Source organism: Halichoerus grypus, chromosome 2, assembly GCF_964656455.1.
Source record: "Halichoerus grypus chromosome 2, mHalGry1.hap1.1, whole genome shotgun sequence".
NCBI classification, from domain to species: domain Eukaryota; kingdom Metazoa; phylum Chordata; class Mammalia; order Carnivora; family Phocidae; genus Halichoerus; species Halichoerus grypus.
In genome coordinates this window covers 5,576,524-5,601,235 of record NC_135713.1, presented here as the reverse complement: position 1 = coordinate 5,601,235, position 24,712 = coordinate 5,576,524, and the positions used below count along the sequence as shown (strand labels likewise).

The 24,712-nt window shown below is 44.6% G+C and overlaps 1 protein-coding gene across 2 annotated transcripts in view; it reads right to left on the bottom strand.

Moving 5' to 3' along the window:
• Window positions 1–21,554, bottom strand: part of ADCY2 (adenylate cyclase 2) — a 397,031-nt gene extending 375,477 nt beyond the window's left edge. The window contains exon 1 of one of the 2 annotated variants that reach the window (XM_078066548.1): window positions 21,209–21,554. In XM_078066548.1, the coding sequence (XP_077922674.1) occupies window positions 21,209–21,421 (213 nt within the window). In that variant the 5' untranslated portion in view covers window positions 21,422–21,554. The remainder of the gene's footprint in view (window positions 1–21,208) is intronic. The other variant, XM_036104287.2, reaches the window with a different exon arrangement.
• Window positions 21,555–24,712: the final 3,158 nt, after the last annotated feature.

Here is a 24,712-nt window from a genome sequence, read left to right as displayed (position 1 = left end):
TAAATGGAGAAATGGATTTTATTCAAAAGTGAATGTAAGAATATTTACTATAAGGATAAAAATAAGACAAGCAACTTCACTGCCTGAATCAGAGGATCAGAAATGCCCTTGCCTTAGAAAATTAAGTCTTCCAAATGGATTTGAAATGTTTTATTTAAAAATCTAAAAATGGTCTGAGTCTCCCAAGGGATGAGCTTTTATTTTAATGCATGGCAATTAATGTTTTAACGGGATCACATATTAAGAGAAAAGGGTCAGAAAATACTAACTACAGAAGCAAGAGAGCAGGAAACACTTGCAAGAACGTGCCATTTTGCTGGTTTACTTCCCCACTTCTCTGGAGCTCCAGCGGCAAAAAGAAAAGGAGCATCTAGTATTAGCCTCCCTGATGCATTTTTTGAGGTCCACTTTTGCACACTAATGTTCCTTCTCCATCTATCCCTTTCTAGCCACACACGCACAAAAGGAACACTATTTCTATTCTACACAATGTCCACTCAACGTGATAGACGTCATGCTTCCTTTGAATACGGCAGCATGGATTTCAGGCTTTAGCTCTGGCAAAGCGCTGCTAGAAAGTCGCCATGAACAGCACTCCCTGTGGGCTGGAACCCACCAAAATCTTCATCCCTCATCCAAACACAGGTAGCCACTAACGCACCTTGATCAAAGAACCCACATGGCCAGAACCCTAAGAACTTTCATGGAGGCTTTAGAATAGCAAAGACAGTAAAATCCGGGACTTGTGGGACGGTTCTTCCAAATCCCAGAGGCTGGCGAGCCCTTCATCTTCTCTCGTCGGCATGGGGTTCACTCCATCCCGTTAGCAGCTCCAGCTTCACAATGGAGATGGCCACACCCTAATACCAAACCACTAACCACGGGGACACGGGGAAGCAGAGCAGATCCGCCAAATCACACACAGACTCCAGATTAACGTTGGGGCAAAGAGAGGGCCCTAAGCCCTCCCTCAATTCTCAACTGACTTAGTTTCCCTTTCTCCCCCACCATTACACGTGTTACCTGATACCTGGGGAAAAGACCACCACAAGAACAACCACAACACATAACAAGATACATATTCCCGTGCTAAGCACTCATACGTATATTAACCTCTTTAACATTTACAACACCCCTGTGTGGGGCATCGTGTCTGCGCTCTTCCACAGGTGAGGAGAATGAGGCCCCAAGAATGAAAATGAGTCGCTGCAGACGGTGGAGCTGGGGAGGGAGGGGGCCAGGGGTCCGGCTGGGGTCACCGCAGGCTGCCACCACCGCGGTGCTCTGGCCTCTGCTCACGCAGCGGACGGCAAGCGAGACCAAGGGGCAAAATATTGTATGTTTCCAGAACTGGCAGAAGACAAGAGGATCAAATGTGATGCTCTTATTCTCCCCCCACGGCTGTTTTTGCCCATGATTAAGTGCCTGAGTTGTACTCAGACACACTCTGATGATGGCAAAGGGTCTCAGAGGTATAGCAGGGCCGAGCGCTCCCCGCACTCCGACCCCACGAACAAACGTGCTCCTGGACGTGACCGCATGTCCTCTGGGAACATCCAACTTGAGATCCCGGCCACTCGCTGCCCACATGTTGCCGTGAAAACTTAATTGTAAACCTCCCCAAATGAACTTAACTGAACTGTGGACAGAAATGTGGCCCCTAAGAAACCAGGACGGTTGTGTTCCTCGTGTGACCGTTCACTTACGTCATTAACCCGGTCGGGGAGAAACAATCGTTGACTTCACTGGCTCTCGTTTCTCCGGGAAAGACTGAAAATGGGGGGAAAATATGCATGACGGTAAGGTGAAAATTAGTACGTGAAGGCACGGAAAGGATCAGGAAGCGGGGGAAAGCGGCACTACCTGGCCTCTCCTGGCACTTCTCTCAGAAGGGATCTAACTGGAAACAAGACAAAGACCCAAGGTCTGCTCATGCCGGGTACAGTACATATAGTCAGACTTGATACCATTTCAGGTCTTAAGTACTGGAGTCTCTATCTCATTTTCTTTTGAATTTCAGGGTCCCCATCACTGAGAAGTGCCTTTTCTGGGCTGAGGGTGACTTCCCCATTCAGCACAGCAAACACAGCATCTGGGTCGCAGAATACTTTGAAGGGTCCACAAATGTGTTTTAATTTCTTTTAGAATCAAAACAAACAAAAAAGCTCTTAGGGTCAAAGGTTACATACATGTTGATGCTAACACATTGTAAACTATAATTCTGAATCCATTTCGAGGGAGGAAGGGGACTTCCAAGGCTCCTAAGTTTGCATGAGACTGTCTTGACAGTCTTGTCTTGACATGACACACCATGATCCCAGGGGGCTGGTGTTGTATCCTGGGGGCAGATGCACTGCAGGATGGGCTGGATCCAGCACAGCGGAGAACTTCAGCTTCATCCAGCATCCCCCAGCCTGGGAGGCGAGCCGGGGTCCCTGGCCAATGCCTCCTGCTGTCCTCTCAGCTGCTGCTCATGAGGCTGCTGGCCCTAACCACCGCCCAACCTGAGCCCAGGGAAGAATTCAGCTCTTCCCAAAAGAGGACAGCCAGCAATTGATTCTGCATTTGCCTTCTGAACTCAAACTCCAAACAAGTTTTAATAGGGACTTCTCCACAAAATAGGATCTTTTATAGGGTGTCAAGGAAAAAAACAGTGGAGCATTCATTAAAGAATGTATAAGCTTAGGGTCCACATTCTTTCCCAGTCCTACTGCTGGCATCACGTGTCTCTCTCCCCCAGGGGAAGTAAATGAAATGCAGGAATGCCCTCAGTCCCTGGGCCACGGGCTCTCTTCCCTCCCCTGGTCCATTCCCAGCGGACAGGATGATGAAAAAAGCCACAAAGGCACACCCCTTGGCTGTTTTCTTCAGAGCTACTCCAGTTTTCAAAATTCAGAGCATAAAACAAACAACATAGCTTAAAATAAAGTGAACTAAAACATTAAAAACACTGTCAATCTCAATGAAATATGCTTATGCATCCCAACCCCCACTTCCCTTCCTGGAAACAAAAATTCACCATACAACACAAACTAGGTGAAATGTTTGAAAATGTCTTTATTAGTAGTCAAACACCTTTAAGACACGCCTTAAATAGGTAAAAAAACAAAAACAACAACAACAAAAAACTCCATACAACACAAACTAAGTGAAACATACAAAAATGCCCTCATTGCTCCTAAAATTTACTAAAAAAATGCCTTTAAAAATGTTTTTAAAAGTACCTTACAATGCAAACTAAATGAAACACATGAAAATGCCTTTTCAAAGGGAGATCTTGAGCATGGTATCATCTATTTAATGATAATGGGTCCCTCTTGCTCATTCCCTTCAAACATCTTATCCTTTCGTTTTCAATGCATTTTCTAGTAATTTTGGATGGCTTCTAATTGCTAAGCCTATTAAATACCCATCGCTTTCACGTATTATGTGACAGCTCTTCTGTTTCTTAGAGGCTTTTCCACAGAGCAACAGATTATCTATATTTTCATTCTTTTCCACTTGTATTTTTCATTTTTTTGTTAAACAGTACTATTTTTAATTTACATGGTAAAGGACAGTCTCATGCAAAACACTGCTTTTCTATAAAAAAAAAAAATACTTTGAAGTCCAACAGACTGAAGGTAGGGTCCCATCCCCACTTCTGCGTGACTCGCGGTGAGCACTGCGTTTCCCTAAGCCTGTTTCTTCATGTAAAAAGCAACACGGGTACTGCAAGGCTGGTGGGCACTGAGTACATACAGGTGCACAAGAAACAACGAGACTATCATCACGAGGGCCATCATGGCCTTTTCTCCTCAAATCTCAATACTTTCTCACCAAGGCTGGTCTGACTGTTCATTATTGGAATGATGCCCATTTTGCACTCTAAATAATAATTTATCACCACAAATTATTTTGAAAGTTTGTCACTGGGCAAAAGTAAACCAGATTTTAGCTATAATATACATTTGACTACAGATACATATTTTCATTCATTCATATATATGTATGTGTGTGATATAATAGAAAATGTATTTTTCATTCTTTTCCACATAGAGAGTCATACTCCATTTTATCATGAGGTATGAAAGGAATAAACAAAAATTCTGATTAAATAATCCTATAAAACTGTGGTGAAATAAATCAAAGATCTCAATAAATGGAGAGATATTCCATGCTCGTGGATAGGAAGACAATAATGTCAAGATGTAAATTCTTCCCAAATTAATCTATAGAGTCAGTGCAATCCCAGTTAAAATCCCAGCCAGTTATTTTGTAGATATCAACACATCGATTCTAAAGTTTACATGGGGAGACAAAGCACCCAGAATAGCAAACACAATGTTGAAGGACAAGAAAAAATTTGGAGGACTGACCCTACTTGACTTCCAGCTTTGCGATAAAACTACAGTAATTAAGACAGGGATGGTACCGGCAGAAGAACAGACAAATAGATCAAGAGAATGAAACAGACCCACATAAATGTAGTCAAATGATATCTGACAAAAGGAACAAAGACAATTCAATGGAGAAACAATAGTCTTTTCAGCAAAACATCTTAGAACAACTAAATAGACATCCATATACAAAAAAATTCTAGACACATACTTTATACCTTTCATAAAAATTAACCCCAAATGGATCCCAGCACAGATCTAAATGTAAAATGCAAAAGTAATCCTGAAAACTTCTGAAAGCTTTCCCCTATACCCAGACCTTGGGCAATTTGTCATAATGAATAAATAATCAATAACATACACATATTTTTAAAATAAACACAAAAATTATAGGTATGTGTAAGAAGAACCAGTTTGCACCTGCTTAGAAAGATGTATCTTCCACTACTTGCAACTCAGTAAGTTACTTGTTAGGTACACACAAAAATATGGCCTAAGGTCTTGACCATATTTACTTATTCTCGGCTCCTATTATACAGGCCAGCATTCTCACTCACATTTTAAGAATATGGATAAAGACATGAAATAAGCGTGTTTTACATAAGAAATTGTTCCCATGGGGCATCAAACTTTAAAGAACTCTCCTTTCTACAACTAGACTCCAAATAATATTCCTGAAGGATTGCTAGTCTCTAGAAGCGGTAGAAAAGATCTCCAACTCACTTCCCTACCCATCCCCATAAAAAAACAAAAAACAAAAAAACACAGAAAATATGAGTGCTGAACCCTCAGCAGGGGTGGGTAAGTAGACAGGAAGTCTAGACCACAAAAGCCAGGGGCAGCTGGGAGGAGGAAGGACCAGCATTGCTCTGTAGACAGTAGGTGCCCTGGAGATACCAAGGCTGAGAACCTCGGCAGTATGTAGATCCACAGGACAGCAAGTGGGGACAAAGGGAGCCAGAAGAAACCTCAACTGGGGCACATTCCAGCTATCTTGGAAAGAGGAGCTAACTATTCTTAGATAAAAGCTTTCCCACTTAGAACCACAGTATTCCAAGCAATTAAAATCAGTCATCATCTTAAAACAAAAATTGCCAAAAATGAGCAGTCACTAAGAACGAGGGTCCACGAAAATAAATGGTTTAGACTCTCAAGGACTGCAGACATTGAAAGTGACAGCCAGAGAATACAGAATAGCTGTATTTGACACATTTAAAGAAATAAAGGATGCACTTTCAAGGCTGATCATACAACAGAAATTAATCAGGTACAAACACACAGAGAATGGAACCTGTAAAACTCATCAATATAATCATGTAAATAAATAAAAGCTCAACCACTGAAACAGAAAAAATAAATATGGAAACAAAAAACAGAAAAAAACAATAGTTAAAAAGAAAATCAGTGAACTAGAAGATAAACCAAAGAGTTTATGTACAATGCAACAAAAGAATATAAATATTCCTTTATAATATGTAAGAAATAAAAATTATTAAAAAGCCTAAGACACAGAGAATAGAATAAACTGAATAAGAATGTATTAACATGTCTGATTGGAGTTCCCAAGTTACAAAATGAAGAGACTTGAGGACATAAAATATCTAAAGAGAGATCAGTTGAGGATGTCCAATACTCATGAAAAACCATGAATCTACAACTCCAGCCAGTTAGGCAAAAAGAAATACAAACATATATACAAGATGGTAAAAATGCAAAATATTAGAGATAAAGAAAAAAATCCTAAGAGTGGACAAAGAGAAAGGAAGGACCGCCCACAAAGAAAACAGTTCGCAGGAGAGCAGAAATTTCAACAGTACAAGACAGTGAAGACAGATTATTGAGCAAAAAAAACAGTCAACCTTATATCACCAAGAAAACGTGTGTTTTTTTATAGTAAGAGCAAAAATGCAAACATTTACAAAAAATTATTTTTTAAACAGGGATTTACCATGGAGAAACCTGCTCTAAAAGAACTTCTAAGAAATTATATAATCCTAAAAAGACCATATGATATGGAAGAAGGAGGTGAACAAATATAATGGTAAATACATTGGCACAACCGAACGCACACTGTCTATCTGAAACAATGAGAGTCTAATTTCTAGGCTTAAAAAGACAGAAGTGAACTATGCATTAAGTAAAAAATAAAAACTTTAAGGGTAAAGATAAAATGATAAAATGCTCAATTCCAAGGCAATGATAATAATTTTAAACATCTATGAACTCATAAAATAGCCTCAAAATGTATAAAGCAAATATATATAGACCTAGGTAGAGAAGTAAATTAATCTACCAAGAGCAGATTTCATCATCTCTAACCAGCTACTGATAGATCAAGCAAACAAAAGTAAAAACAAAACAAAATTTAAAAGATGCAAATATCTGAATATAATAATTAATAAGCCTGACCTATTGGTAAATAAAGAATTCCACATCCAACCTTAGAGACAACATTAATCTTCTCGTGTGCACATGGAATATTTATAAAAATCATATACTAGGCAACTTGCAAAAAGTGTCAAAGAAGAGGTATCACAGAGACCCATGTTCTATGATCACAGTTTTAAGTTAGAAGTTTATAAGAAAAACATAATTAAAAATTAATCACCTATTGGTAACACAAAAAGCACAACTCTAAACTGAAACAAAAACTGAACAGAAGAGGAATCTGTGTCACATTTGGGAGGTGGAAATGGAGCAAGTCCTCACCTCAAGTCTTCAAAGTCAGATAGGATTATGGGCAGTCACAGAGGTCCAGGCAAGGCTTCAGCTCGTCCTCACTGCCCCCGCCTCATACCCTGCTCCTCTGCCCAACTTCTAACCACTGGTGAACAGTGGTCCAGCAGACACGTGGCTGCGGAAGCACAGAGGTAGTAGCTACACAGAAGTAACGGATTCCCAGAAACCTCTCCACTGAGTCTGTCCATCTTGGCTGCCTATGGGGTGACTAGCCACGTTTGGCTTCATAAATTCCCTGAAAGGGCCCATTTCTCTACCTAAACCAGTGCTTGAGGAAGAATTCTTCATGATTCTGCAGATAATTACTCTCATTTTGAGAAACAGTTGCTGGCTTATTACCAACCCCAAAAGGGACTGAACACTAACCATGCACCATCACCAAGTCTCCACGCAATCCAATCTGCTCATGTTTATGGGACTGTTTTGTGACCCACCAGGCATGAAGCTGGATGGGCACAGTAGCATCCCATCAGCAAATGGAGGTGGGCTGCATGAGCGAGGGCTCAGGTAGACTCTGAAGGCACAAGTAAGTTGCATGAGCAAATGTCACAGGTACTCATAGGCGCTGGGCCTGCCACACCGCCTACCTTGTCTCTCTCAATCTGCACCTATGTCCTCATGCAGAGTTCCCTATGACCTGCTGCCTGAGGCAATAAAAATCCAGGTCTGAATGATGTCTGGTTCTGCAGAATATATTGGGGCCACCTAAAAGAAGACAATCGAAGCACTGTAACTCTGAGCCCCTTAAATGCGTCATCCTCTGGAGGTCCAGCCAGCCATCCATGGCAGGTCAATTACAACTGATAGAAGGTGCAGAGATTTGTTTTCACTTGAATTGAACCTCCTTTGGATATGGGTTTGCTTTCCTGTCCGTAACGCTTCCACCCAAACCACCATACATGGACTTTCCCCATGTGCTCTCCACTCACAAGGTATTTCACAGAGCATGGCTTCTGACAGAAGCATTCATTTTACAGCAAATGATGCATGACGATGAGCTTATGTTCTTGGAATTCACTGATCTAACCCTGTTCCTCATCACCCTAAAGCAGCTTCCTTCTCGGAAGGAGAGAATGAGCTTCTAAAGACTCAGTGACAGGTGCCAGCCTATGGGCAACACCGGGTCAGCTGGGAGATACCCCCTAGGACAAAAAAGATGCGTGGAAACAGCCAGCAATGCAAGGCACTGACTGCCGCCACCGCCAGGACCCCCGCGGGTCTGGGAATCAAGGGGTGGAGAGAGGAGCGGCTACCCACTCCTGTAAACTCGCATTCCCAGTCCTGTAAATGTAGGCTGTTCCAGTTTTGAGGGCTTAGATGCCAAAGGAGGACAGCCTCCACCAGGGGACTCAATAATGTTTCCATTAAACTGGATACAGAGATTGCTCTCTGGCTACTCTGGGCAGCTAATGTCACCGAACCAGTGGGTAGAAAAGAGCTTTTAGTACGGTTGGGGTGACTGATGGACACTATCAAGAAAAATTGGGTTGTTCACACACGATGCGGGCAGGGAAGGGGAGAGAATGACAAAACGCTGATTGTAGGGTGTCTCTTTTGCTCCCATATCCCGGGATAAAAGTTCACGGAAACAACAAATACGGTCTATTTGCAAAGTGCCAGGTGAAGCAACTGTTTATGTCACCCCACCTGCCAAGGAAATATGACCAGATAAGATGCTTGCACCGGGCACAAGGAATACGGAACGGGCAGTAGGGGGACGTTAGAATACCAGCTCTGTCCCTGTGATCAGCTATAGAACTGAGAATGGCAGGAGCTACATCTCTTCCTTGGGTTCGTATGAATGTATTTCTTTGTGTGTGTATGTGCATATTAAGTAATTATCTTTCTTTTTTCCCTCTGATATAACATGAGATATATGAATAGTGTATGAATAGCTTTTAAACTCAAGTATGGAAGATAAAGGATTTTTAAAGTACACTGTTCCTTAGACAGATGAGAAATGAACATCACTAAAGTGGATAAAATGGCCCTTCATATCCTCTTTTAGGGAGATGGTTGGCATATTTTCAGTTGTATGAAGAAGAGCTGCATTATATTAGGTAGAAGCATGATTGTGCTATCTTCTTTATCTAGAAGTAAAACAGAGTTAACAGTAGTATACATGATACCCAGTAAACAAGCAGTAGACTATGCTGGATTATTCTGTAGTCAAAGTGATTAAAGCTACTTCCCAGAATCCCCTTCCCTGAATGTTCCCAGGTGAGAACTGGTGTCAGGAGGTGCTTGCCTGAGATTTGGGAGGTGGAAGCAAAGCAGCCCCCAGGAAGGGTAGCCTGCTGGTCACATATGGTCAGAGATATACGAGGAAGAGCCTGGTGGGCCCCAGCCTGCCCTGACTCTCTAAGGTTCTGCATGCAGCCCAGACCTGGCCCCTCACCAGGCATTTGGCTATGTGCTCACAGACGTGGTGCCAAGCAAAAGTAAGCGCTCTCAGGAACTCCCCTGAGAGGCTCTCTCTGGAGGATGCAGGCTGCTCAGGTCCTCAGCTCTCCCTGCGTGGCCGACTGGTTAGCAACTTCTCTGCTGATTCCCTAATGTTCCCTTCGGGTGCCAAGCTTTCCATTAAAACAAGCAGGCTAAAAACGAATGAACTTTGTATCCCCCTTCGGAAATTACAAAAACAAAACACACAAACAAAAAAAAACAAAAGAAACCCACAGAAAGTAGAAGAAAGGTGGGATGGTCAGAGACCTTCAGAAACATTCCCTATTTCTTCCTTCCGGATTCCTTTCGGGAAGCTCTTTCTGATCTCTTTGGAAGTCAGAAGTAACCAGGCTTTGGCCAATGAAACATGAGCAGAACTCTAGGTCTGTCTCCTGGCCGGGGCCATGTAAATGCCCATGTGAGGCCACACCGCACGTCCCTTTCCGTGGCGCAGTGATTACAAAAGCACTTGTCACGAGAAAGACAACTGCGGCCCCAGCTCTTGGAGCAGAACCTCCCTCCTGGCCAAGATGTGTGCACAAGAAATAAACCTCTGGCATGTTGGGCCAAATTTGGGGTTTGGTAACCCATCAAAACCTCTAACATCTTCACTGATAACAAAAAATTAGTACATGAAATAGGGTGCCGCTCTGACAAAACCTAACGTGAATGGCACTGACCACTGCTAGGCAGCTGGAGGGGCAAGGACACTGTCATCAGAGACTGAAAAATGGCAGCCAAGTTAGCAAAGGCCCAACATAGGTTTCTCATTTATCTTGGAAGGCAAAAGACGCCCTAACAGAATTCTAAGTCTAGAGCAGGGCTCGGGAACTGTCTTCATAAAGAGCTAGATCATCGTTATTTGAGGCTTTACTTCGGCCACATGGTCTCAGTCACACCATTTAACTGCAGCCTGAGACCGGCCACAGGTCACATGGAAATGACGGTCAGGCTACAGTGAATAAAACTTTATGAAAAAAAAAATAGGCAGTGAGTCTGATCTGGTTTCTGGCCAGCATTTATAGACCCCCTACTCTAGAAGAGGTCATTGAACAAAATGTGACCAGCATGGGTTCTAGGCTTTTGGCCACATGTGTTCACATAGCATAGGACAAACATGAGATCAGAAAACAAGTGGTTGGTTAGAAAGAGGAATGAAGTAGAAGGAATACAGTCCAGAACTGTATGGATCTGTCAGAGGCAAGAGGGGAATGATTCAGCTTGTGTTCTAGGGTGAGAGGTGATTAAAAACTCCGCCATTGGGGACAACCATGCTCACTGCGCCATTGGGGACAACCATGCTCACTGCTGAAAAGTGGACGGATGGAGAGTGAAGTCCAGCGAAGAGTATGGTGCCAGGAAATCCCTTCAACTGGAAGGGAAAAGAGGACCAGAGGACTCAAATGGGCTCCAGGCAGGCGCCGGCTGAGAGAGAGTGAAGGGGGGAGAGGGAGAGAGAGATGGGGTGAGAAGGCAGAGGAATACAGCAAATCTAGCAAGTATGTCTTGAAAAGAATGACGATGACCACTGACAGACACCTGGAGGGAGATGCCTGAAATTAAACAGATAAGAAGTTGAATACATCTTGAGAGATGTGTGTTTCCAAAAGAAATACCAGCCTGTGCTATGACTGTTCTAGATTTCAAGGGAATTCTGGTTTCTCTGTCTCTTGACAGGCAATGGGCAGAGACAACTATTGAGTCCCCAAGTGGGGAAGGTTCCCCAACAATCAGCCCAGATGGGTTCAAGACCGTGATCAACAAGGGGAGCTTCAGAGGTCACAGAAAACAGCAGACAAGTGGACAATTTCCAGGGCAAGGGTCTGGGTCTAATGAAGAATCAGTTCTCAGCCCCGGGGTCAGGGGCCCTGGACCTGCCTGTCTGGAGACAGCATTGCTTGCGTTGTCCTTACTCGGAGGACTGACAAGGACAAAGGATGGTTCTTGGAAAGGTTAAAACAGAACAGACATCTGATGAGATTAAGAAAGGTAAAAAAGAAAGCAATAATGTTATAAATAAAAACTAAAGACAAAATATATGTAAATGAGAACAGTATTATCAATGCAAACCATTAAATTTGACAATTTGGATGAAAAGCAAAAATTCCTAGAACTATCTTATTGAAACTGACTCAAGAAATAAAGTTAGAAATACTGAACAATCCTTTTAGTATCAACCATACTGAAATGGAAGTTTTTAAATCTCCTTACAAAGAAAGCAACAAGCCCAGGTGTTCTCCAGGCCAATTCTATCAACTCTTTCCGATGTACCAAAAACTCTTAAACTCTTAAACTCTTAAAGAAAACTGAAAAAGAAGACATGCTTCCTGATTTATTTTATAAGACTAGCAAAACTTAAAAAAAAAAAAAAAAAGATAGTTCAAAGGAATATTCCAAACTCACTTAACAAAAAAATGTTATTTGCAAAACCCTTAATCAAAATGCTAGCACATCACATCCAACATATTATAAGAGATGTCATGAAAATGCAGTTTGCCTTGGGAACATAAAAATTGTTAAATATTAGAAAATCTATAATTATCACTGATCACATTGAAAGATTAAAAAACAACTTAAAGAGCATATATGATCACTTCAATTTAGTAAAATTCAGCACCCAATCATATTTAAACTTTTTGTGTAAAGTGTAACAAAAGGAAATCTCAAAGGTTATCTACAAAACCATTATTATCCTGAATAAACTATGAAAGGACTCTCTTTAAAATTAGGAAAAAGGCAAGGGTACCCACAATCACCAATTCTGTCGATATAATATTAGAGTTCCTAGCCAGTGCAATAATATAAGAAATAGAAACGTAAGGCCTTTCTACTAGGAAAGAGAAAATAAAACTCTCATTATTTCAGGTGATATGATTACCTACATAGGAAACCTGAATCTGTATTTCACTTATTGGTTATAAAAAGGATAAGATAGCAAGTTATAGAATAACATATATAAACTTTACACTTCACTAAAGCACACAGATGAATAGGGAGATGCTCTGTTGCTCATGGATAGAAAAATTAGCTTATCATAAAATATCAATTCTAATCAATGAATCAATAGATTCAATATGACACCAACAAAATCCTAGTTGAGTTTTTCACATGGAGGTTGACATAAGATAACTAAAGTTTATAGAGAAGAAAAAAAGGTCAAGAGTAACCAAGAAACATTTAAAGGAGTTGAATGTTATTTGCCTTGCTTAATCTAAATACTGATTATAAAGCTTCAGTAATTATAGAGCTTGTGTGTGTGTGTGTGTGTGTACATGCAGGACTCAGGTATAAAAACAAACAAAACAAAACAAACTTAACCAATGCAACAGAACAGAGAACACATAACAAATCACTCATATACGCAATTTTGACATATGACAGATGTGGGGAAAGAAATAGTTAAAGTGATTAATATTCATTCACCTTAAGGAAAAAAATGCAAATGATCCCCATTATTACCTCACACCATATACATACAGTAATATATATCTATATCTATATACACATACAGTAACATATGTATATCTCTATACATACACATGTATGTATATGATAAAATGAACAAAAAGAAAAGCAACAGAAAAAGTGCAGTATGAAGGTTACTTCTGAAGGCAGGCAAGGGAAGAGGACAGGAGCGACATACAGACTAAAATATGTTACTGGACATATTCCAGTTTGGACTGGGTTCAGGGGTGTTTATTTTAATATAATAAATAAGGAAGCCAGATACAGATTGATGAAAATTTTGCTTAAAAATCAAAGAATCAAATTAGTGAAATGAAAAATCCCATTCTGTGTACCTAAAGTCCAATTCTGAAGAACGTGGCTCTTACATGTGTGACTTAACTGCAAGCCGATGACAGGAAAGGATTAGACATTTGATCCACCATATGTCTGAGACTCTTACCTCTTTCATTTGTATTCACCTGATTCCTTTATTCTCTGAATGTTTAACATCATTACTGATCCTAGTAGTGAACTAGTCTAGAATGTTGTTTCCTTTATGATGTCCGCAGATCACTAGTAGCTTGAAATCTTACTTTGCCCTTTATTTTTTATATAGTTTTAAAAAATAATAATACAGACATTTAAAACACACACACAATAATTGGGTCTTGGGGGTGGGAACGTAGAAATAAGAGCCAGAGCCTTTGAGCTCTGGTTTGTTGTAGCTGTAACGTCCTAACATCACGTCTGAGGGGCAGTAAAGGACATTAGTGGAATGGGTAGAAGCTCTAATTTCAAGACCTTGCAGTCAAGGCCCCGTTCCAAAAGTACCGACCCACAATCTTCTCCACCAGGAACCTCCTGTAAGTGGTGACCTTAGAGACTTGATCTATTCACAGGATTTTCTCTGGCAATAACCATCTTGAGAAATCTCAGGAATTTCAGTGTTCCAAAAACAAGCGATTGTACTTTATGTCTGTATGTTTCAAATACAATAAATTATTCATCCAATGTATTTTAATTGTGTTAATAATTGACAATTCCCATTTCTAGCACCAAGTTTCTTAGAAGTGATTTGGTTCGATTCTAAGATACAAAGGGCCCCATGTATCCCTAAGAGCCTCGACCCAGGTCCATATTCTTATTATATCTTGGCACCATTGTTCTAGAAACCTGGGCAAAGTCAGAAAACTAGTTGGCAGTAACTCACAATGATGAGTTCCCATTACTGCTTCCGTCACTCTCTCACCTGAGTATGGCTTCTGGGGTCAGAATCGTGAGCCCAAGGAAAAGCAAGAACAAAAAAAAATTATTTACAACATGGCCAGCAACGGCTGGACTCATGAAGTTTTCTTTAGAACTTCTCCTTTTTCCCTTCCCTGTGATTTTTTTTTTTTTTTTTAATTGTATCCTTATACAAAGAGGGCAGAGAAGCAACATTGGCCACGCCTCAATTTGGTCAAAATAGGAAACACCTGAGCTAGCCCAACAATCCTTTTCTCTCCTCCTAAATGCACCTGGTGGTTGCAAACCAGAATTTTCTAGGGGTGTGTCAATTTTCTGGTTTAAAACCAAGAAATCACATCGTAAATATCTAATTACTCTTGGTAATTTTATGTACCATTATCGAAAGCTAACAAAATTGAGAAATATGGAGGGCAATATGTCAATGTGGCATGAATTTTAGTGCTAGAAAATAAAAAAACTTATGTCAAAATGTGACATTTAATTAATCTATGCTTCTCCATCTGTGTTTAGTAACTCGAAGTTTATGCACAACATTTATCAGATAAACAGAAACACATCCCCTGCTCTTTCATACCCAGATTTAAAAATCTTAGTACTCGTGTGGTTTTCAGCCAGAAATACATCTACAGGAGACCCTGACAAGGAAAACCCTCTGTGGTACAAAGATACCAGTAACAGTGACCTACGTTTGTTTTGGGTGCAATCTGCACCAGGCACTGCGCTAAATGTTCATATGATCAAACCTTCTTAACGCCCCACGGAGCTCCCCGAGCCTGGCTGGGCTACTTGTGCTATTTCACAGACAAAGCATCTGAGCCTATGGCAGATAAATGAATTTGCCAGAACACACGCTAAGTGCCAAAGCTAACCCCGATCCAGGCCTATCAGCAAAGTTCCACGCTGTGAACTGGTAGGCTACGCAATGGAAATACCAGCCACAAAGGAAACCGGACCTCTACCATAAATTTTACATTCGCTCACGAGGCGCCTCCGCTAGGGCTAGTGTCCTGGTAAGTACGGGGAACTCTCGGCTTCTGCCCAGAAAGAACTAATCATTAGTTGAGGAGACAAGGCAAGCTCACAAAACTATTCTGGACGTCAGACAGTAAAGCAGTGGTGAAATGATACAGAGCTCAAGCGCTTTGCAGGCATCAGAGGGAGAAACCCACACGGATGGGAACACGCAGCAAAGGACAGACTGTTGAAGCTCAAGACAGAGAAGCTGAATAAGCAGTTCAGAGAGGAAGAGGCTTCCGGGGGAGGGCAGCCACTCAGGGACACTGCGGAGCTGGAGGGGGCCAGATGCGGCTGCTCTCAGCCCCTGGGGTCCAGGCTTACAGGTCACCCTAGGGAGGGCAGCAGGAGTTGAAGGATGACATCAGTGCATCAGAGATGAGCCACTTTCTGCTGGAGCTCCACCGGGGGGGAGGGGGGACGCCAATCCCAGAGCTGGTCCCAGGAGGCACTCAGTAAATAGCAGTGAAGGAGAATGAGTGAAGTCCAATGAACGGTGCCCAATGCCAATATCAAGTCACAGAAAGGACTAGTGGACGAGCGGATTATTCACAGACACCCAGTGTAGACTCCACCCCTAGCCATTACTGATCAAACATATCAAAGTGATTAATATCGCCAACAAACACCTTTAACAGAGTGATAACATAGTGGTGCTAATAGTATTATTACCTCTTAAATAGAATGATTTAAAAATATCGGTAAGAATCTGGAAATTTCACACATCAATCAATCGGAATGATTTACATGCCACAGTATTTATGCCAGTGACTTCTCAGACAACAAAAGCACAGCCACAGATGTATCTTCTGCTTAATGGGAAAGACACTGGGAATATTCAGCTAATGAAAATAAATGACGCCCACCTCCCTGAGCTCATCGTCAGGAAGCATCTCCACCAAGATTTGTTTAAACATTAAAAGAGAAAAGCAGTGAAGTATAACTCCATCACACAGAATGACGGCTGAGGACATTCACATCAGGCTGAAATCTCAACAGGGAAACTGCTATTGTGCCAGGACTGGAGCTAGGAATTCTAGATCTGCATCGGTCTCCAAGAAAGCTCCCAAGGAAAAGCCAAGCACCCTGCATCCAGCCCCAGCAATGCACCTGGGAGACCCTGAAGAAATGAGCTCACCTCTCTGGGTCTCAGTGTCCTCATCTAGAATGAGTTCCGTCTCAGCTTTAACGCTGTGTGACATATTCCTTCATAGCAACAATAAAAATGCAACAACAAAAGACCCAGTAGCTCCTGGGGGTATGTTCCGTGCCAGGCGTAACTCTAACTGCTTCACACGGACTAATCCGGACCATGGCCTAAGAAGGCAGGTACCATTCTATTTTACAAACAAGGAAACTGAGGCACAGAGCGTTCAACAATTCGCCGAAGATCACAGAGATGGAAAGGGACAAAGCCAAAGGGTCAATGGAGAGAGACACTCTTAACCATTACCCTCTCTGCCTTTTTTAAAGGGAGAAGAGTAGGTACTGTGCAGATATTTCATTATGCATTTTAATATCCCAAGGATGCTTCCAAAGCCTTGTTAGCCCTCTAAATGGCAACCACCTTTTCTGCAGAAAATTACAGTTTTTTCTTTATCTTTTGTTTATACCACAGTTAAATTATAACTAAAATGACTTGTGAATTACTGGTTGCAATTACAAACACCTGCCATGTAAGATTTTCCTGTATGCACAGAAATCTGCAGGAAGGTGTATCTTTAGCTACCTCTACTCCAATTCCTATTAACATGCACTACTTCCCATGCACCCCCAGAATTATGAGACTGGAGAAGTATGCACAGAATTTCCTGCTCCTTGGAGGAGATGCCAGACGTATTTAGCTGCCTTCTCCAGCCTTCACCCGCCAAGAAAAGGGTGAAGGATTGAGTTTCTCCCTATTGATATCTTTCCACCCACTGGGGTCACTGAAATATTGTCTGGAATAATAAAGCCAATTTCCCTGTAAAATGACTGGGTTTGGAAGGATTAAAATTCTTTTTCCATGTATAGCTAAAAGAATCACTGATATATCTGCCCCTAGAAAAAAATACCCAATGCTGGAAAATTGATTTGGAATGACAAGCACTTACGGTTATTGTTTGAAAGACTCCCTCACCAAGTCATGTAAAAGCAAGAAAGGAGATCATATTCTTAGTCAAAATCATGCATGTTACATATTTAATCAAAGTACATATGCTTATATGGATTTCAATATCAAACTCAAACAAAAAATCTATTTTATTGCAATATCTGACTATTTAAAATTTATGGGAGCAAAAGTTTTCCATTCCGGTTGAAATATTAACTATTTCTTATCATAAATTTTAGCTAAAACAAATCTGGATGGAGCCGGCTGGTATTTTGACAAAGTGAAAAATTTATGTCAACTTTCCTAACAATGGCAGGCCAATTTTGAGAAAAGCATGCTGATTTGGGACATAATAAACGAGACAGGATTTAATGCTAATAGACAGTTTCCATGCACTTAGTAATGAGAACCAGCCCTGAAAAGTGAAGTGACCTCATAAGACTTAGAACTTAAAGTCTGGTCTCATTAGTTCCAAGTTTTCTGATGCCAGGTGTCAAGTTTTTTTTGCCAATCATGCCCTGTACTATCATTAAAATGTCCATGAAAAGCAACAGAAAATATTTTTCATATTATTAATCAAAATGTTAAAATTCGGGGTGCCTGGGTGGCTCAGTCGTTAAGCGTCTACCTTCAGCTCAGGTCATGATCCCAGGGTCCTGGGACCGACCCCCACATCAGGCTCCTTGCTCGGCAGGGAGCCTGCTTCTCCCTCTCCCACTCCCCCTGCTTCTATTCCCTCTCTCGCTGTCTCTCTCCCTCTCTCTGTCAAATAAATAAATAAAATCTTAAAAAAAAAAAGTTAAAATTCAAGACATCCTATCAGGTGTCCTATTTATTTCATGTCCAGATAATTCCTAACAAATATGGAGTTAAAGCTATTGAATAGCTTAAAAAAACAAAAACAAAAAAAAACCTACTTAATAGCTTTTTATGTAGAAAAATAATTAAGTGAGATGAAGTTTCAATTCAGAATTTATTTTGACAGTATAATAAAAATACTTCAAGAACTACTTTAACTTCAAGATCAACTGCTACAGATTCATGGACTGATCCTAAGTAGAAATTAAGGGAAATCGGTTTGTGAATAATGTCAATTAGGGAGACACTAAGTCAAGACAAAACTTACTGCTTTCTTTTTGAACAGCTATATCAAATCACTTCATACAAAGGCAATTACATACAGCAAAACATCACTATGTACTTGGACGATGCCGAGATCATTTTGTGATCCAAATGTTCTAGGAGAGGATGGATGGGCGTTAAGAAGATTGCCAGACTTTTTCTACTACAAGAACTGATGGAAGTCTAATAGAAACCAAAATCAGGCAGATTCATGGGAAAGAAGAAATCTGTCCAAGATTTCAGGCAGCAAAAATAGATCTGCCGAGCTCCTGAATTACATCAGAGCCCAGCTATTCTTGTAAAGCGCTCGAAGGTGGAACCCTGGCCCAGCCCCAAGCGACTATTTCCATCTTCCCAAGGTAGCTGAGCCCTGGTCAGTCTGAGACATGAACTCACCCCACTTGGTGTGAACACAGCTCTACCTGAACACCATCCCATCTTTCAATGCTCCATCTTTGACTGTGTGAACGGAGAGAATTTTTTGGAAAGTGGAACTGCTATTTATGATATTACTAAAAGCAAAAGAGAAACAAGCTGTCCAGAGCTCAGAACTGTCCCAGTCCTTCCCAAAGTCCGGTATCCAAAGATAATTATGCCCATTGTTTCCAGGGGTTTCCCACCTCCCACTTGGCCCTGCAGCCCCAGTCCCCACCCGAAGGGAGCCTCTCTACCAGCCCCAGTCATACTCCCTGATTCTAGAACATTTCTGCATAGCTCCTCACCTCAAAAGATTGACATAGCAGTCAGTCTGTGGACCAGTATTAGCAAAGAATAGTCCATTCTGTTGCCTCTGGACATCATCCTGGGCTACAGCCATGCCATGGTAAATGTACTTAAAACAATTCAGCTGAATGCCAGGAAAGTGTAGAAAGGTTGATTTCTCAAGGAAAATTAAAGATGCCTGGATAAACTTTTAAAAGGATACCACTCAGCACGTGCACCACGTGAAATGGAACATAAAGGAATTGTATAAAGGAAGACAAATCCAAAGCTCGAAACAACTCAGAGAAGGGTGCTCTTAGCTGGACTACAAGGAATCTCAGATCTCTTCAAGAACATCGACATCAATACGGTTTAAGAAATTAGAGATCTATACCATAGAAAAAAAGTAGTGTGTGTTGGAGATGTGAACTTCGCCCTTGTCTTTAAATATATTAATGGTGCTATAAATAGGCCATCACCTGCTCCTCCTTTTCCATTTGGAAGAGAACAAGCCAGAAGGGTTTGAATTACAGATTCAACAGAATCACAAGCAGCAATGTCCTGGCAGAACAGATCTCCAGGGGAACTGACATGTTTTCTTCCCTGCAAGTACAGAAATGAAAAGGAGACGCTTTTTAGAGACCCAGCTTCCAGCCTTAAAAGTGGTGAAGAGAGATCAAGATGGCATTCCAGGGAGCATTCGAGGCTGATTACAAGGGTGTGAGGACTGCCTTGAACTCACACCCAGAATACAGGATCAAAAGGTGCTCACGACTTTATGTGTTACTCTGTTAAGAACCAGTTCTCGATCTGTGGCATCATTATCTCCTACATTCTACTTTTTATTCTCACCGAATTCCACCAGAAGACAGCACTTCTTTAGTAGTGGGGGGGGGGGGAGAACTTTACTTTTTAAAGAACCCTATGATGATAACAAGTTTTCCCATGCATAATAATTGAGTACCATCTGGCTCAGGATATCAGAAACAAACTGCCAAACACGAAGGACAGCTATTTTTCACACTTGGTGAAATATAACCAAACTACCATTTCTTAGCTTGGTGGACACGAATATAGGTGCATGCTTATACTCTGAGCTAGAAAATATATCATTCAGTAGAGACATCCCCAGATCAACCGCTGACCAAAAATATCTCCCTGGATAATCGATGCCTGGCACAATGTGCACATACATAATCATCAGAGGCAGTGCAAAAGTTTGAGCCACACAACCAGAATGATCGGTAACAGGAAGTTTACCGCCATCTACAGATTTTTCCCTCACTGCTCAAGGGAGCGAGCCAAGGATTCCTGCTTGAAAAATATAAACTGGCAAAACTGGCATCAGCTGTTGAGTTGCATTATGCTCCCAGTGATGAAAGACACTTTAATAACCTGCACAAAACAGTAAACACGATTAACTACCTCTCTAGAAACAGGAAATCGGGGGTCCATCAGCGCTTGCTACTTAGGCTCAGAGCATGAGGACTCACAACAGGTCAACACCCCGTCTCTTTCTGTCTATGGCACTGAACACACACAGACTGCAAGGCAAAATGTACAATAATATCCTTTTTTTCACTGCCCTCGCCATTAACCACTTTCCCAAGGCAGGCTTTGGAGAGTTAAGGAGCAATCCAAACCAAAGCGCCTGCTGCGGGGCCATGCAGTGGCCTCGAGCAGCAGCCCGCCGGTCGCTCCTGGAGCAGATGTTGCGGGCAGCGGCGCGGGGAGGAAGGCGCAGCGGGCTCGGCCAGCGGATGCGCGGAGCCGGGGAAGGCACACGCCCTGTCCGTCCACCTGGGGAACACCCCGGCAACTTTATTTTGGGCAGAACCTGCCAGGGAAACTTTTCTCTCGCCCGCAGCCCTTGCGAGCCGGGCCGGCCGCGGGCGGGCAGGAGAGGCCGGGAGCTGCGGGCCGAGGGGCCGCCCCCGGCGGGACGCGGCTCGCCAGGCTGGGTCCCTGTCGTCTCGGGACCGGGACAGCGCGGGGCAGATCCCGCGGGGAGGCCACTCACCAGCCGGAGCGCGAAGAAGACGGCGAGCAGGGCGAGGCAGGCGCCCATGACGATGAGCAGCAGGAAGACGATGAGCGGGTGCTGCTGGCTCATGCAGTAGTAGGACTCGTACAGCCAGTCCCGGGACCGCTGCAGCCCGTCGCCGCCGCCCGCCGCCGCCGCCTCGGCGCGGTCCCGCAGGTAGCGGCGGCGCCGCATCGCCTCCCGCCACATCGGGCCGGCTCGCGGGGCTGCGCCGCCCGCGTCCCACCCCCGCGCCGCCTCGGCCGGCCGGGCTGCCGCGCTCGGAGCTGCGCGCAGGGGCCTCCGGCGCGGGCGGAGCTCGGCGCCCCGGGCTGGGCGCGCTGACGCGCGGGTGGGGGCCGGGCGGCGGCCTCAGGGGCAGCTCCCGGCGGCGCCGCTGCCGCCACCGCGCGGGAGGGGGCGGGTGCGACCGGGGCCCTCGGCCCGCCTCTCCCCCCACGGCGCGGCGCGCAGCCGGGCCTCCGCCCACCGCCGCCGCCCCCCGACGGCCGGGCCACGCGCTGGGGGCGGCCCGCGGCCGGGGAGGGGAGGAGTGCCGGGGGGGGGCGCCAGCCGCGCCCCAGCCGGGACGTCCCTTCCTTCCGCCCTCCCACACTCAGCCTCTGCGTGGCCCACCTCCTCTCCACTAGCGGAGCACGGCCTGGGGTTCCCGCTGCCTGCCCTCCCGAAACACACACATGTCCCACCTCGCTCCGAGGCTGCGGGGGCGCCTAACCTCCTCTCCACGAGCTCGGAGCGCAGCGGGAGGGGGGGCCCCCGGCCTCCCAGGGGCTGCGGGAGGGGGTGCTACCGCACTCCTCTGCACTAGCTCAGCGCGCGGCAGGAGGAGACCTCCCACCCTTTACTGCCCCCTACCCAGAGGACTGCAGGAACTTCCTCCTTTTCACCAACTGGGAGCGCCAAGGAGGGGTTCTCTTCCCCTCCCCCCTTAGCTGGTAGGGGTTTCCCACCCTCCTGCCCTCAGCGCAGGGAGGGTGGGGTGCCCACGCTCCTCCCCACTCCCACTGAGGGCAGGGGACTTCCCAGCGGGGGGCGGAGAGGCGCTGGGGCGCGAGGAGTCCCCTTAGCGGAGAACTGCCCCAAATGCGCAATGGAGGCGCGAGGCGGGTATGCCTGAGTGCTGTACCCCGCCACGTCCTTGGGCAGGCAGCCTCACTTGCACCCTACTCGGTCAGCTTGTCACACTTTGGGGGTGCCCAGTGGGCCAAGGTGTTGTTTATCGGAGGTTCAGGGGGCGCCCTCTGGCCCGCACGGGCCTGGCGGGGACGGCGGCGAGGGCGCGCCCGGATTGCTGGGTGCTGGCACGGGCGGGGTCCGCTCGGAGATCGTCCCCTCCTTGGGGATAGCCACCTTGGGAGGCGCCAGAGACCGCGCTGGAGCCACGTGGGGGCAGACGCGGGCAAGGACGGTGTCCCCTCCCCACACGCCTGAGAGTCACGACCTCTGGCCCTCGCCCTGAAGGATAGAGGAGCTCATCGGCTCTCCCCAAAGGAGCCAGCTCTTCTGGAGGTTTCTTCTATTCTAGCGTGGTCCGGCGCAAAGACCCGCAAATCCCACCTCCTCCCAAAGCCTAGGGAATCGGAGGCACGGCGACCCTCCTCTCTCACGCCGCCAGCAAACAACCCAGGGGCTCCTTCCTAAGCACTCGTGGTCCCCTCCAGTAGACCACACCTGGCACCGCCTAACCTCGGAAACCTTCCCTAACTGCCCCGCTGCCCGCCAGGGCTGCCCTGGCCCTGCGCCAGCCGGGGCGTGCGAGCTGGCACCCGTGACCGCAGTACCCAGACCTTGCTGGAAGAGGGGACCAAGAGCCTTCCGGGGGAGGGGGGTGTTTTTAGCAGCAGTTAATGCGGGCTCTGCCCCGGGGGCCAGCGAAAGGCTCAGCTCTCTACCCGCGGCGGGAGGGCTGGGCTGGGCTGGGGGTAGGGGGGCGGGGGTGGGGCGGAGAAGAGAGGCTGGGCTCAGGGGCGTGTCCCGAACGCCGGCTCCTGAGCCTGGGGTCCTTGCCCACCAGGCTTCACCTGGTCCCGGGCCTTCCCTCCTGCCTGAGACCTGGGCAGGGCAACAGATGAAGGAGACAATGGATGGAGATCTCCCCTGAATGCTCCTGTTTACATCACAGGCTGATACTCTCCCGCCCCAGGGGGAGAATGAAACTCGATTTTATGTCGGGTTAGTTGTCTATCGCCTGCAGCTTGCCCTGTCAGCCCTCCCCTCTAAAACCACCCTGACTGTAGACTGCAACCCAGGTAATGCCAAGTTCAGCCTTTGGGGCGACTCCAAACCCGCCCACCAGGCTCGGTTCTTTCTTTTGGACCGGCAATTTTAGGTTCATGGTGGTCCTGAGAGCGAGTTGCAATGACTGCATTGATGAACTGGACTTACAAATGGCCAGACCCTGATCTCTCCTAAGGACACGCGGTCCAGGGGCAGGCTAGACAGTTTCTGTTGTGGGGATCCTCTTTTCCTCTCTCTGTGCCCAAGGTCTTTCCGAGTTGGGCAGAGTTGTGCATTTCCAGGCTTTGGTGTTGAAGCAACATACTAATTATTCATCTTCTCTCCAATTCTTGCTGCTTCTTCACCCCTTGTTTTGATAAACATCTTCCTTCACCCACTCAAGAAAGAAGAAAAAGTAAATAATCTGTCATTTAGATTTATGGGCAAAAAGAACTGAGAGACTGTGAGAGAAAAGTAAATGTTTAATTATTTTCTTTTTCTTTCTAGTGTGGGAGTGGGGTTTGTTTTTTTTTTTAAAGATTTTATTTATTTATTTGAGAGAGAGAGCACATGAGAGGGGGGAGGGTCAGAGGGAGAAGCAGACTCCCTGCCGAGCAGGGAGCTCGGTGCAGGACTCGATCCAGGGACTCGATCCAGGGACTCCAGGATCATGACCTGAGCCGAAGGCAGTCGCCCAACCAACTGAGCCACCCAGGCGCCCCGGGAGTGGGGTATTCTTAACTACCAGTGTCTATACCATGTATATATTCTCCATATGGTGAAGGGGGTAGTTATAAGACTTTTAGGGGACTTTGTTAAATCCAACGGTAAAATATAATCAGAGAGACTGCAATGGAGGGAATTTTGCACTTTGACCCTTCTGACATTTTTTTATCATACATTTTTTTCACTAATTTATTCAAGACACAATATTTTTGTGCCTACCATGTGCCAGATGTCCAGAGAGGGGAATAAAAATAATAAATTAAATAATAAATTAAACAGAAAGGACTGGGCCCTCCTGGGACCCTTCTAGGAATGTCCAATGTGCTTTGAAAAGTAGGGCTACACAATACAAAACATGAGTAAAAATCAACATTCATCCCCAGCTCCTCCATTCAATTTAAATTTTATCATCATAGACAAAGATCATGGAAGGAATTGAATATGAAAATCAAGGCTAGTCAGCCTTCTCTGAGTTCTTGTTTTGTTTTGTTTTAGTTTTGCTGCTTATTTTTATTGGGACCTCAGTCATTGCTTTAT